At 34.7% G+C, this 15,850-nt stretch overlaps 1 protein-coding gene across 1 annotated transcript; it reads right to left on the reverse strand.

Moving 5' to 3' along the window:
* Positions 1 to 11,390: 11,390 nt before the first annotated feature.
* On the reverse strand, positions 11,391 to 13,866 carry LOC128200147 (uncharacterized). The gene is made up of 2 exons (XM_052892551.1): positions 13,724 to 13,866; positions 11,391 to 12,588 (listed from the first exon to the last, which is right to left on the reverse strand). Exon 2 carries the CDS (start codon positions 12,459 to 12,461, stop codon positions 11,391 to 11,393), a length of 1,071 nt encoding a protein of 356 aa, XP_052748511.1. The 5' UTR covers positions 12,462 to 12,588; positions 13,724 to 13,866.
* Positions 13,867 to 15,850: the final 1,984 nt, after the last annotated feature.

Here is a 15,850-nt window from a genome sequence, read left to right on the forward strand (position 1 = left end):
ACTCACCTGTTCGGGGGGTGAACGTGGAGATGAATCGTCACGGTGGTGTCTCCTCCGTCTGTGTGATGTAGGCGAACGCCGGTGATGTGATCTTTTGGAACGTTCATTTCTCCGCCTCCACGAATGCTCCGAGCTGTGAAATCATCGATCGGTAGGCTGTAGGGTTAGTGTATAGGAGCACAAGAGTTTTGTGCAAGAAACGTTTAAGGTGAGATTTGAGTGTTCGCTAAGAGTTATGCAAGTCTTAATATACTAACATTGGTGACCATTCTCTGCAACCGGATTGTGGATCTACAAGCTGAACAAGATAGTCTGTTGGCGGCAGGCAGCACGCGGTAAGAAGTGCCCGCAACGCTGCCCATCGCCTTTGTCCCGTTCTTACGTTTTTGAGTATGGTCTATTTCCATTAAAATCTTAAATATAATTTTACGTTATTTCTGTTGTGTTATTGAATATATTTAACTACATCTTATTTATTAAACATTGTAAAAGATACTATAGTACCTAACGAATTATTCTAGAAACACTAGTTTGTTCCTGCGCTTGAATATCAATTTATACTAATGCTTTATATTCACAATATAAATATTAGTGTCTGAAATTACTGTAGTCAAGGTTAAATAAATGATGTGTCATCATGATTAACAATCACTTCTAACATGACTAAATGGGCCGATAACATGTTTATAAACAAAATTCTACGAATAAAGGAGTAGAGCCGTAAAATGGGAAGAAGCTTATATTGCTGTCACTATTAGGCTGAGATGGCAACCTGTAATTGGTAGGGACCGGCGCGGGCTGCGGTCACGGAGGTACTGCCAGCGTCAATCCGCGTTCGCGCACGAGATACTTGTATAAAGTAAAGAGTACAATCAATGTACATTTCATAACGAGCGCCGTCATAGCCTAGCAACTAAACAATCAAAAACTCGATGTCACCTAGCACAATGTCATCTGTGAGAAATGATTACCGATTGTAATTTTAAATAAACATGTATAAAAAAAAAATACTGATTTCGTTTCCAATGGTAAAATAGATTTTAAAGGTTTTCGAAAGTAAATGTCTTTTACCGCTCCACTTACCAACAATCACGGAAACTTTGGGTATTGGCAAAGTTACTATCAATTCTTGATAAGCTTCTACATCTATCTTCCTTTACGAGAGGTATCATAGTAATCGTATTAAAAAGAATTTTTTGTTGTTATTTTTAGATTATGTAATGCATTGTTAGTTGCAACAAGAAATAACCGTCACTGACTGTAACATGGAATGCAGTCAAGTCTAATAAGATTATACACTCAATGTAATTGGTTTACTTGGTCATATTTAGATATAATGAAGCAAACGAGTTAACATATGACTACGATAAAAGCAAAACAGATGCAATTATTGAGCTTATGAAAAATGTAGCTGATATTCGGAACTAGAAGCTAGTGACATTTCATAATATATTTCGGGCAAATTAGTGCCATCTAGTGGCGAGTAGTAATAATAGATATAACAAACATTTTGTTAATTATATTAAAATGTTATTCGTCGTTATAAGGTGATTACAAATTGTTGTTTTAATAACAACTAAGCATGGTATAGGCGTAGCATGTACTTACCTAAAACGATTGTTGTAGAGTACATATCTAAGCTGTCATAATCATTAATTTTATGATATTGTACTCAGTGCAGAGAGAAAACAGAGACAGTTTGTATTAAAGATAATAGAGGGAATAATATGTTGATATAATTATTTTATTATTATTTAATAATAATTTATTATATTTTGATATTATTTATTACATTTAAAGTGTTTTGATTCATGTGGCGTACCTTGTTACTCAATACATAAACTGTTTTTTCTTATATTATTGCTCAAAGAATAACCTTTTTACCGAATTTATATGCATCAAATAATACATAAATAATAATTAAAAAAAGACTGTAATAACTGTTCTGTTATGCTATTTTCACAGTCTCACCAAGATTGTTTAGACAAAGTGACAAGTGTAGGAAAAATAAATATTTGGTTGTAAACATGTAACTTAATGTATACTGGAGATTGTTTTTAACCTCATATCGCTCTCTAGATCTATAAAAAACAAAATATTAATATTTGGCTTTGATGGTTACGTTAAAACAAATTTATGATGGCGGCAAATTAAGTTATCTAAACTGTTAAGCGGTCTAAGCCTAAAACGGTGTATGCTGTCTCAAATAAGCGTTGCTGGGGACGTGTGCGCGGGCGTCCATAATATATCACAACAATCCTAACTAATGTCACATTGTTTAGCGCCACAAGAGGTTGAACTTGAACACACAAGTCTCTAGGTTGCGAATCATGCATACATACGTACAATCCCACATGATCGTGGGTATAAGTAAGTCATTGCTGGCCAATGTATGTATCTCTATTTAAACATGACTTTTAAAAAAATATTTTATATCTTTATCCGTGAATTGTACGTAAACACTATCTACATCGGCTTATATAATAATTCACTAGGAAGTTAAATATTATGTAATAATATAAGGATTTGAATTTAGAGACGGTCATGTATCATAAACATAACATTAAGATTTTTATATACTTGCAATAAAATAGTAAACAAGTTAATAACGTTTATTAATGTACTTAATAGAAAGTCTGGAAGTTGTTTCTTCAACCGACATCAAGTAGGTTATGTGATGTCCTAGCCAATTCTGCGCGAATTTGATGATAATTTTTATAGCCTGTTTCAACATAACTTGATGTAAATAATGGAATAGTTAATTCTAACATAAGACCAGACTACCGCTTATGTTCCATAGAAGTACTCATCGAGGGGGGGGGGGGGGATTTTGTTAGTAATGCGAACTACCAGTCGAATTGCTAGCAATATAGCCTGTCAGGTCGAGCTGGAAACCATCGTGTTAAATTTCAGATGTATTCATCACGATGGGCTAACTGACCTGCCTTTTTAAGAGGGAGAAGGGATTGTTAGTAAAAGCGTCTAGTTTTCCCATTGCTAGCAATACACCCTGTCAGATTGACCTTCTCGCGATCCCCCCCAGGAAGCCATCATGTTTAATTGCAGATGAATTCATCACGATAGGTTAACTGACCTGCTTTTCATCCTCATTAATCATCCCTCACTGGTGAACTGAAGCTTATTTTGAAGCGAAAGATAATTTTTTTTTATAAACATGGTATTGAAGAAAAATTGGAAAAGCGTATATATATAAAAAAAAATTTTGAAAAAAAATGTTGTTTTCATTGTTAGTCTCGGGACTTATTGATCCATGTGTTATATCGTTAGTGCAGAAGGATTTACCATTTCATTATCACCCATTAAAACCTACCCATCGAAAATAGTTTCATTGAATGTTTGAACATTCAATTGTCATTTGAGAGGATTACTGTGATAATTTCAACAAAATTTGATTACCTTTTTATTAAGTTCTTTTAAAACAAACTATACGACCATTGAAAAATAATATAATATACCCTATATTTCCATGTGGGTTTTATATTAAATTTATAGCAACTGTAGCTTTTTCGTGGAATAAAATCTAAAATTATGGTTTACGATAAAATGAGTTACTGCTGTTACTTTACAAATAATAGTCAATTGACATTCTTTTTTCCTTTAAAAACCCAATAAAGTAGCACTATAACATACTAATAGTGCCTAGATACTGAGTTCAATTTAGCCATATATATTTTTAAATCATACCTTGTGATACGGGAAAACTGTGTTAATAGAAAGATTTATACAAACAATAGATTTGAGACCAATGTTTCTCATTAAAAGTTGCAGATGGCATTGCGTAAAAGCTGGCACACGATTATGAAGACCGCCATTGACAATACATCGCACGTCCGCGGTACACGACGAATAACAAACACCGGAACATTCACTTTCGTCCGGCGACATCACATTATCGGTCCCTAGTCTGTTACGTATTGCTCCTTCCCAAACCGGCTACCATAGAAAATTTCTAAAACTAGCGCGACTGGTACACACGTCATCGTCATGTCATCGATCTTTTATTTAGTCGTTAATTTTATTTGCAAAAGTTCGCCTTTCTTATTAGCATCCGCTGTATGGAAGTTGTGATTTGGTGAAATTCCTTATTTTGCTTTCGCTTCCTCTTAGCAGACACCGGCAGTCAAGGAGTATTTAATTATGGCGACCCAAGGTGGTTGTAGAAGGTGAAAGCGAACATAGAACGCATTCGAGACTCGTTTGTTTATGTTATCGCAGCGAACACTTTCGGTTTTGTGCAGAAGACAGTAAAACTCTTGTGATAACGACACATGTCAACATTGGATGTGCGTGAGAAAACAGCTCACAGGCCATGATGGGAAAAGTTACAAATATTATAGCTGGTCATTTACGAGGTTTAATAGATATTGTACTATATATTGTCTATAAAATATAACTCAAAATGTAATAATTTCGTATTAATAACTTCAATTCAAATAAGATTAATATTAATGAATATACGATATATAATTGCATTATTTACGCTCACACAAACGCAATTTTAATATAGATCATAGAGATGTATTAATAACCAATCAAAAAACAAGTACGAATAGAACTCCTTGTATTCGCTTTAAGTGTGTATGTAATTAGTACAACCACAGTAACTAGTGAAATGAAGTTTTCACACAACCTTTGAAGGAAATTGTGCAAATATGAACAGAAAACGTGATAAAGGAAAACATCAATTGTAATGCGGTCAACGTTCAAGTAACAACGAACGGTATTCAAATAACGGTACTTTATATTTAGAAACACCGAACACGTGTAATGGATTGAATCATCTTTTCACTGTTGTCTGATACCACACAACTTTTCATGATGATTTACACTGTGATTTTACTTTCGTTAACCTAAATTTTGACGTTTATAACTAACTAGACGATCGTGAGTGTATGACATTATGAAAAGTTGATTTGAATCACTCGGGTATTTATATATTTATTGTATTGAGTTGCACTGATAATATGAGTACCTATTGAGAAAAATCAGCACGAATGACAAAGTGTGCAAAGGTCAGAGAGGCAGCGAAGCAAGCAAAATCGCGGCGAGAGTGGAACGCCTGTGGCACAATGACCATAATCGATCGGCTAGCCGGTGCATACTGCGGGCTCGATTACGAAATCGAAAGCCACAGTCTGCGACGTGACACGAACTATACCCGGTCAAGGATCAGCCACAAAACAGAACCTATGGGCTGTGCCGACAACGAGCAAAATTATGCTCAAGTTCGAGCTAGGTCAACTCCCTGAAGCGTTGTTCGTGAGAATATTAAATTAAAAGGTAACACGCGATCAACTCGACAGAAAACACATAATACACAATATATATTAGAACTATTTCTCAAAGATAACATAACGTGAAGAGAAAAATCGTTGAGAACAATCTTAGAGTTATTTAATACATTCTGTATTTTGAAGACAGTCAGTAAATATGGTATAAACTCAAGAAAAATAATTTATACACACATTCACACACAAAATCCCGGTAAATACCGTTCTGCCATATAGATTATTAATAGAGAAACAAAATTCTGGATTATGACCTATTCTTATATCTACTAAATATACATAAAAAAATTCAAATATAAAAGATACTCATATTTTATCGCATCTAAACATCTTTTGTTAATGGAATTGTGCCGAGGTTAATAATATTGCTGAACTGAATATTTGTGATTTGTTTAAATGCAAAAGAGATTTGATGAATTTTTTTACTTTAACTTCAACTAAAGCTTTACTCAATATATTTTTATTTACTGTAAACTTTTTGTATCTTTATTAATATAATAAAGTGTTACCAATTTAATGGCACTTCTCGACTAAAGCAATTGTCATGAAATTTGTCAAACACGTATTTGGTACAGTAAAGCATATAGGATAATTTTTAACCCAGTCAATCAATATGTCTCGATCATATGAATGAAATCGCGGTCACTGTTAATTTGAAATCCAAAAGGTCCGACGGTGTTGGAGCTCTAACACTGGTTTGTTTAGATACAATAAAGAGTGTAGCGGTGCTTTGGGCAGCCCGTCCCGGTAGAGAGACAAGGCCGCGCCGGATGAGCGATTACTGTGAACCGTGTCAACACTGCAGCCACAACTAATAGTCCGCCCGCGCTGTTTCGTCAGGTCAATGACAACTATGGCTCTTTCTAACACAAACAAAATCAAGTTATTCCTTATTCGTTTAGATTATAGCAACACAGCAACATTTATAAGGTATGATATATTGACGATGTACAAAGCCTATGAAGGAGACCCCGTTTTTAAAAATGGAATACCTATAAATAACCCAATATACCTAATTACGAAAAGGCAAATGACCTGGAAGCCAAGTCATATGCTGAAATATTAAACAGCAGACGAAAATACACGTTACTAGTAAGATCGGGTAACCAAAAACATTAACCTTAATTATAATAACCACATGATGGATTATTACTTACTTGCTTAATCATAGAACCCAAAAAACTTCTTGGTATTTCTTTTTAAACTAGCGATTATGAATATCGTGATTACAAATAACCTATTTTGGATTTTAACGCCTTTCGATTAAGGTATGGATGGAGATGGAAATAATAATTATTTACTCATTCACTCACTCATGTATATCATCAGGAATGAAATGTGTTATGGTCAAGAGTTGTAAAGAGCTCTCTCTTCTTGATTCTTTTTACCTTCAAACAGAAAAGTAAAAACAATTGTCACGTTACTTGAGAGGGTCATGTAATCTAGCTTTTCTTTATGTAACTTTCTTTCTTTATACGATTAATCTCTTTTTCATCAAAAATGCATAATGTTATATAAAAATAAATACATCGAAATTTCGTAAAGTTCATTAGATTTTTCGTTTATTAGACTTGCAAAACTTGAACAATGCATGCGGCAGCGAGGTTGATTTTAGCATGTTTCGTTCTTTATAATGGGAATGGGGTGCGTTAACTTAGAATATAAAATAGCACGCAACGAAAGTTAAACGATTAATGAAAAATATGGGTAAATTCACAATGTATATTTTGAATTTGAACGTGGGAAGAGTTGACTACATAAACCTTCATTAAACTTATAGAATGCTACAACGATGCAATCACCCGCCACCAGTGAACTGGTTATTGACCAATAAGGAAACAAATTACACGAAATAAACATTTAATGGTCTGCTAAGCCGTATAAATATATATATAAACACAAGTTTATGCTGTTTCTACGAGTATAATATCCTTTTAAGTGAATATGACTCCATCCTTCGCCAATATAATTTTTTTTTGTACAAGCAAACCGCGAAATTGCGTGTAAAAGTCGCATATTTTTCATTTTTGTTTGATTTGTTAGTACTTACGTGTTTGATCAATAAACGCAAGGTGGTTATATATGTAAACAATACATGTAATACGAACCTAGGTACTTTATGTACAGCGAGTATGTTCAGTGAAAGTTAATTCGAGTGTGTACAGCTCTTGACATTTGTCAGATGTAGTACGTGAAGTGTCTGCTAATATCTCCATTAGTATTAGCATTACCACTTACTGGTTACGTGTCCGTTTATAAATGTAGGGTTACCTCTACTAGAGGTAATCATCCTGAATAATACAATAAACTATAACACGCTGTGGATATAAAATAAGTATTGTATAATTTGTAATGTGAGGGGGGGGGGGATATGAACCAATATAAGAACACAGAAGTATTCATTATACATATTTTGAAATGGATTATGTAAAATACGATTGCATTTTTGCAACAAATAGAAATATTTTGTTATTCCTGATAATCAATTACATTTCTGTTGTCTAACAGTTTACGAAAGGAAATCTACGGAAATATTAAAATCATAATAAAACACTATAAGTTAGATATTAATAATATAATTTGCATTAAAATACAATTATAGCAAATGGTATGTAATTTTAGAATGGACTGCATATACTTTGCATTTTTCTTTATAAATAATTTAAGTAAATTAGTTCCAAATAAAGCAATATCAATAGTGGCAAAATTAAAAATACCTAAGGACCAACAGAAAATAAAGAAATAAATTGTGAAAATTTGTTCAGGATTATAAAAATATTTGCGAATTTTAAAGACAATGAAAACTGAGAAATATTTTTGATACAATCAGACGAACCAAAACTTACTATAATAACTATTACACATAAGATTTGTTTTAGTAATTAGAGCATAGACAAAACCTGACAGATTGCCCTCGAGGACTGTGCAAAAACCACGATTATTATAAGGGAAGAAGAACAAGACGGTAACCGAATTCCATTACGTCATGACGCCTACCAAGTTGACAAATCCTTTGCGAACATACAAACCAGGACAGGACCTTGAAACATTCACTGAACGTTATCGAGACGAATCTGAGCAAGCAACGACGGCTGCGCTGGGCGCCCACGAGTGTGCAACATATTCGCTACGTTATGACTGTGACATGTAACAAGTTTTGAGATAAACACATACAGTTCTAGTATAACACTACAGAGTCAATACCTGCTAGCAAATGCGTTAAAAATATTACATGTTTTCGTACAGCACTATCTAGCGGTTATCATTAGAATTAAAATGATAGCCTGCGTAGATGAAGCAACACATTTTACTCGCGGACGAAATTCCCTTTTTTTTCTCTTGTTTTTCAAAGCTTTTAAATATGACGAGAGACAATTTTAAGCGTAGTTATAAATCCAGTTATAATAACATCCTTAAAATTATGCTACAACGCACACGTGTTGTGCAGGTACATGGTTAAGACAAATGGAACTCTACGCTTTAAGTGAATGTATTTTTTGTTTTAGAAAAAAAAAAAAAGACACGTAAGTCCTATTAAAAACGTCATGGGCACTAGTATAAAAAATTAACAGTAAGTACGAATGTATAATTGTACACTTAAACGTGATCGCAATTTACGGTCTGAAAAGAATAGTTGCGCTTTTATGCAACTGCACATGGAGGTCACAAGCAGTCAAGTTAGTTAATATGCACGTTACATAAGTATCTCTATGACAGTCAGTTTAAAAATATGTTATCTGGTATTTGTTGAACTATTCCTACTAAAAAGCGGTAATGAGCAATGTGATTAAGCAACCAGCAGCTGCGGGATGGAATAAAGCGCAGTGATGGTGAGTCACGGCGGTTGTTGTGCAACGCTTTTGCACAACTAGTCCCCCTAACTAAACCTTGCAGCTACTGTCGCAGTCTACAGCCTACCGCTGACGATCGAATAAATGCAATACAAGCACTGAACATTATTTGTCAATTTTGTACATGATTATAAATAAATTATTAAATAGTTAAAAATAGTATAAAGTTTATATACACTCGGTTCATGGTTAATTTTGAATATGATTTCGACTAGGTTTAGATACAAATTCTTCGTTCAAAAAATGTAGGGCACAGTCGATATAAGATAATAAGATTGCGTTTTTCTTCCGCGAATATAAGCTAAGGTTGCTAGAATTAACCACTGATACTCAATATAACAATTTTAATTAATGAAAGCATATTAGATTTACCAATAAGAAAATGGAACTTGAACAAAATAAAGCAGGTATTTTCTTATACAATGAATGTGGCAAACATATATACTGTTCATCTGATGGTAAACGGTTACTGTAACCTATGGACGCCTGCGACACTAAGGGTCGTGGGCGTGCGTTGCCGATCCTGAAGAATCCTTAATATTTTTTTTTATTAAGGTATTTAAAAGTTAAAAAGCATTTTATTAGAATCGGTCGAGTAAATCGTGAGAGATTGACTGAGGAATAAAGATTTCGCTTAGAACTTTACTTATAATTTCTTTGGCCTATTGTCATGTTTATGAACAGTGTTAGTGTGAAATAATTACATTGTATTCTACGAATTAAGTTCGACTATCACGTCGAGTAAGCTATGGCATATTTTAGTATTCTTAAACCGTGCTATAGAAAATTTTGTTGGAGAAATATATATAAATGAAACTATAAAGCATACATAATTCCGTAACATAAACTGGATAATATATATAAATAGATTGCCTACAGAAAAGATAATAATAAAAACAAACAGACCGGTGAATTTGCTTTTGTACCAATGCTTGAAAATAATATATATGTAAAAGCTCGCTCACAGTGCACTCGGGACCGGACCAGTAGCGAGTCGATGCACTCGGAATACCAAGTGTTCAGTAGCTTTTTTTTTCTATTTATACACACACATTCAAAAGGAAAGTGCTCGAATGAAGACTTTATAATTGTAGACTTGCAAATAATGTTACTCTTGGCGATTAAAAATTACACTCGCTCACACATGAAAGCTGGGCAATCAAAAGGAGAATCTGCTTAAAATGTTGACGAGAGAAGCATGGATTTCTTATTTCTGCATACGATTGTCAGATGTATGATGCCAGTAGATTCTGTGCATGCGACAATAGAAGAATTTGTACAGAAAAGAACCATTAAAGCACCATCATTTTGATTGGAGATCATCGGACTATTCCAAAAATGAGACAATTCTTGTTGAAAAGCTGAATACTTTCTTATTTCTGCATTACGATACGACTAGTACGTGACAATAGCCTTCTTACCGAACAAAATTAAAATACATACAAGCAAGCTGCGTAACGCTAGATTTGATAAAGGCGAAAAATTCTATCTTAAATACGACTATAATGGACCCGAACAAGATGTTGATGTTCAATCAACAAGTCATTCGTGAACCGAATACTGCTAACACTGAAAAAATCCCATTTCAAAGGCAAAATACGAAGATTTAAAGAAAATGTGCTAAAAAGGTGTCATACCAGAAGTATATGCAAAAGAATATCTGGATTTGCCCTACGATAAAAACACAAGAGAACGAGACTAATAAAAACGACGACTGAGTTATGTCTTTTTTGGTATTTCATTTTGTTAATAAAGCCAATTCACTTAGAAGTGATTAATGATTTTTTTTTTACTTTTTTCGTACTTCTGACACTTTGTCCGTCTCTGTCTGTTACCGTATCTCGATGCTATTTAGGGTAATCGTCATATCAGCTCTACCTAATAACAGTCATCAGTTTTAACGTAAGCGACAAATGTATGTGATTTTACGCTCAAATCTTAATATTTGAATTAATAGGAGGTGCCCACATAACACTTAGTAGAAATTTCAAATTGATGCTTCGCGCATATTTAAAAAAAACCTTCTCCTGTAAAATATGCAAAATGGCGGTTACGATGTTCTTCCTGAAAAGGCTCGATATGTAAAAGCTCACTCACAGTGCACTCGGGACCGGACCAGTAGCGAGTCGATGCACTCGGAATACCAAGTGTTCAGTAGCTTTTTTTTTCTATTTATACACACACATTCAGAAAGTGCTCGAATGAAGACTTTATAATTGACGCCGAGATATTACACTCGCTCACACATCTGGGAAGCGCTGGCAGTTCTGCTCCACTCGTGTTCGCGCATACTCTTCTGGAAAGCGGCAGACTTTGGTGTCCAGGAATCGACGCCGAGATAGAGCGCTGGCAGTTCTGCTACCTTCACCTCGAGGCGCTCGGCAAGCCTCTGTTCCACGACGGATTTGGGACCGCTTGTTAATGGTCGTTGTTGCTCCTTTGTGTTACGGCGGTCTGAGCTTACATATCCATTTAATTTTTCTCCGTTGCAAGACGTCACGCTTTTCGGGCTATCTGTGTTAAGCAATTTGCTTTTAACGGTGTCCGCCTTACCGTAACTTTTATATTGCACTGATTCTATGCCGTTCGCTGTTCGCGAATACTTCAAAGAATCATACGTGTCGCCATTCAGGCTGTTATATTCTACATTATTTAGATTGATGTCTCTGTCGATGCGCTTGCCTGTGCCATCATACCCATTTCGTTTTGTATAACGTTCTTCATGGCTTTGTTTGAGAAAGTTATTTTCGAAACTAGTTTTACATTTAGGAACATTATTTAGGTAGTCGTTATAGCTTATATCCTTATTGTGTAACCCTTTATCACAGCCCTTTTTCAATGTTTCCTGTATATCTATACCATTTCCATTGACTCGACTATAACTAAAGCTTGCAGGCTGACTAATGTCCACTCTATTATCAATAGAATCTATTCGTTCCACTTCCTTGCTTTCAAGTTCATGTTTAACGAGAGCAACACGTGAAACGTCACCATTCACTAGATTTTTTTGTGACTTTGCTGTGAAATCAGCTGCTGTTATTCCAGCCCTGTTTTGTTCATTGGGAATGGTCCATGTATCATGTTTCTTCTTTTCACTGCTTTTGGAAGACCACGCTTTGGCAAGTGCTGCCTTCAGTGCTTCTCTTCTCTCGTGCACGCTAACCCTTGGATACTCGTGGATGGGAACAATGGCAGGCGCATATAAAGTCGATCGCGGTGTGGCTCGAGTTATGCGGAAACTTCTGAACTCCCTGTTGAACTCCGAATTCAGAGAATAAGCTGGTATTCTCGAAGTCACCATTTTGAGATCAAACTTTTCCACTTACAGTTATAATATTACTTTGTTCACAATCAAATTTATATTAGCACTGGTCACACTGATCACATATCGACTATACCTGCAATAAGTTGAGTTTGAATGTGTTGAACTAAATTTAAAAAATACGAAATTATAGGAAAAAGGAAATCTATAGTTAGCAATATTTTGAGGCGCATGGATGCGCCGATGGGCTGTGGGCTGCGACCTTCGCGGTGGGCGGCGGTGAGGTGGGACAACGCACTGGTCAACGAACCGCCCCGTACACCGTCCACTCAGACAGTCAGCTTGCATAATGCACTCGCAAATCGCTGTCCCACCATATCTCTTATGCAGTTATGCCACCGATCACGATATACGTTCGTACATAACGTAACGCGATACAACTATCACGCTTACGATATTTAAATATTTATGAACATTACTTAGTCAGTGATAGATGAATCTATTAAGTTGTAGATAGTGATAAGACGTCACTCATGTGTATTTTGTAGAGCAGTTACGCCGTATAAGTGCAACAAGTGTCGCCTTGATGGTATCCCTAATATGGCTTGTAGAGCTGCTGCCATATGGCATATGCTCCGCGCCATACATCCTCTACTAGCTTCAACTGCATCGCTACATAATAATATATTACTACACTATACAAACAGCTTTTCTGGGACATCACATTAAGGCATTAATACCACATTAGTGTCATTGTGTTGATAGATTGGTTTACATTATAAAATTATTGGGAACAACATTCTATGCAATGTGTTCTACATTTACGCGATACAATATTTGATTACGAGTAATTATCTTTTCAGCAAAGATTATAATTTATATTGTAGTGTAAGTTGAATATAAGAACGTATTAAAGATATTATTAAATACAATGTTTATTAATTCAAAATATTGTCTTCTTCAGATAACAACTTGATTGACTTTTTCCTAACAAATGACTTTTTCCTAACAAAAATTTTAATTTAGATTTTCTTGTGATTTTAGTTCAACACATTTTCCGGTCTAATTGGCTCTATCGCAACACTTTTACAGAGAAAATTGACAGCTATATCACTTAAATGCGAACACAGTTTGACACTTGCACGCATGCGGCGGCTGCTCCTCACAAACAGCATACAACCCCGGGATATTCCCGTTATTGTGCAGTAGACAAATGAAGCAGTTGATCAAAACACGAAGGAGAGCAGCCACCGGAAGCGAGTGCGTGAGCGGAGTTGCGGCTCGCGGCGTCCGTTGCATACCTTCTCGTAGCGCGCGCGAGAACTGCGTGCGGTGTGCGTGCACCGCTGCCACTATACTGACTGAACCAAGGGAGGCAACCAACGCACGGCCCGCTGCTAAGACCCCACCGCTGCCGCTGCCGCTCTCCTGCGGTTCACCACTTGTGACTCTAACGCGAGAGTATTACGGCCGGAATCGCAGGAGCACTGACCTTCTCTACAACGCGAGTCGTCAACATACGAGCACTGAGCCTGTTTGTGTGGCCGCCTGCATAGGCCCGAGTGCACTACTCGTTCGGGTTAAATATAAAACATAGGTACAATAAAGATAGACAATACCGAGTTATTCTTAAAAATATCTTCAGAAGAAGTAACATTATTAACTGCTCCATGTTACAGATCATGTTATGAACAACACGTAACATTCATTGATCAAAATTTCATAAGAGAAAGAGATTAATATCGAAATAAAATATCAATTTTCGCTGAACATTCTTAATATTCCTCTTGAAGTAAAACATGTACCTAGAATATATTTGTAGAAATGATGAGTTATGCTGATTGAAATAAATACCTATTTATGTGCAGATTATGGTTTCTTTTATTAAATGTTTTAATAGTTTTAATTTTAGTTCTTAAAGTTTTGTCGTGATTTTTCATAATTAAGTTTTGCCTAGACATTCGTGATTTTTAATATAACGAAAGGAACAGATTGTTATTTTTTAAATTCTATTATGCAATTTGGTTATCATAGCCAATTGTAATCCGATTTGGATAGTTTTTTTTTCAATTGACTCTCGTGTTCGTGTTTTCTTATTAATTTAAGTACCCTTTTTCAGAAAAAAATATTATAGAAATTAAATTCTTATAACTTGCTCCCAGATATTAGTCATTTAGAATTACGCAGTTATAACATTAGATTATAATGCAGGATATCTTTGTTTGAGGTCCGGTCTATTGGTATAAGTGTCTGAGTACTATAATTTGTATTAATGTCATGTCAATAATTAACCTATTAAAGTTCTTGTTAAACGATAACGATATTGAATAAAATTAAGATCTCACCTAGAACATTTCTTGCAAAGTAAAGAATCACCAAATTACCTGGAACAAATTATTAAAACCAATATAAATAAACAATAAAACATTAATTTTTTTAGACAAACTGGATAATATTATACGAACGGTTAATATCTAATGTTAATAAAGTCATGAACATATCAACATTTGTACAGAAGGTCATGAAAGTTTCGAAACTGCGGTGCATTATGTATGCATTTGGGCCACAGGTAAAAATAAAGTAGGCACTTGACTGTTTCAGATGTATCGATATTAAAAACATTATTTATGCTAACCAAAATATACTAGAAAGCTTCATTCATTTTAACAACAATTAGCTTCATTATTTCATTAATTACCTTAACTGTATACGTTATTACATATCATATATATGCACATAATTAGAATGTAACACCAATGTAAGGTAATAACATTACATTCATCTAGTCTACGCATTTTATTTATACGCAATATATGTTTCTATTACAAATGAGAAACGCCATGCACATTGTATTCGCATATATCTTCCAATTGAATAAATCCAACTGGCAAATTTCCATCGCCGAATATGGAGAAAGCTGTGAAGACTCGATATTAAAAACAAATTGAATTAAAAGCCCGGAGAGATCCTCCGACATAAATTATTACTGCCTACGTTTTCTTCGGAGCAAAAATTAAATAAATAAACCAAGACAAGCAAATTATTGTTTGAGTAAATTTATTTAATATTACCCACCGCACTTTATATTAATCGATAATTATAATAAATTTATTATCACGACCCGTGGCACATAATTAGGTGATGTTAAACAAATGAAATTTATTCAGCTGTTGATACTGTATGCGCTACATTTGCTTATCCTAAAAGCACATATACAACTAGGGTTGCTAGATCCAAGTTAATATTATGATATTAAGAGTATAATAGATTGAAATGTGATGATATGAAATATCAAACTCAAGTTCAATATTTATTTCAACAAAAAAAAATTGTATTTTATCAGAGAAAATCTAGGCAACTTGAGGTTTAGATAAACTCTCGTTACCGCGTAGAATAATGAGAGTATAATACCACATCAGTCGCTAACT

The sequence above is a fragment of the Galleria mellonella genome, unplaced genomic scaffold (genome assembly GCF_026898425.1).
Source record: "Galleria mellonella isolate WM207_F2 unplaced genomic scaffold, CSIRO_AGI_GalMel_v1 utg159, whole genome shotgun sequence".
Taxonomy (NCBI): Eukaryota; Metazoa; Arthropoda; class Insecta; order Lepidoptera; family Pyralidae; genus Galleria; species Galleria mellonella.

Coding starts and splice junctions, on each gene's coding strand:
- LOC128200147 (XM_052892551.1), bottom strand. CDS start 12,461: ATGGTGACTTCGAGAATACCAGCTTATTCTCTGAATTCGGAGTTCAAC.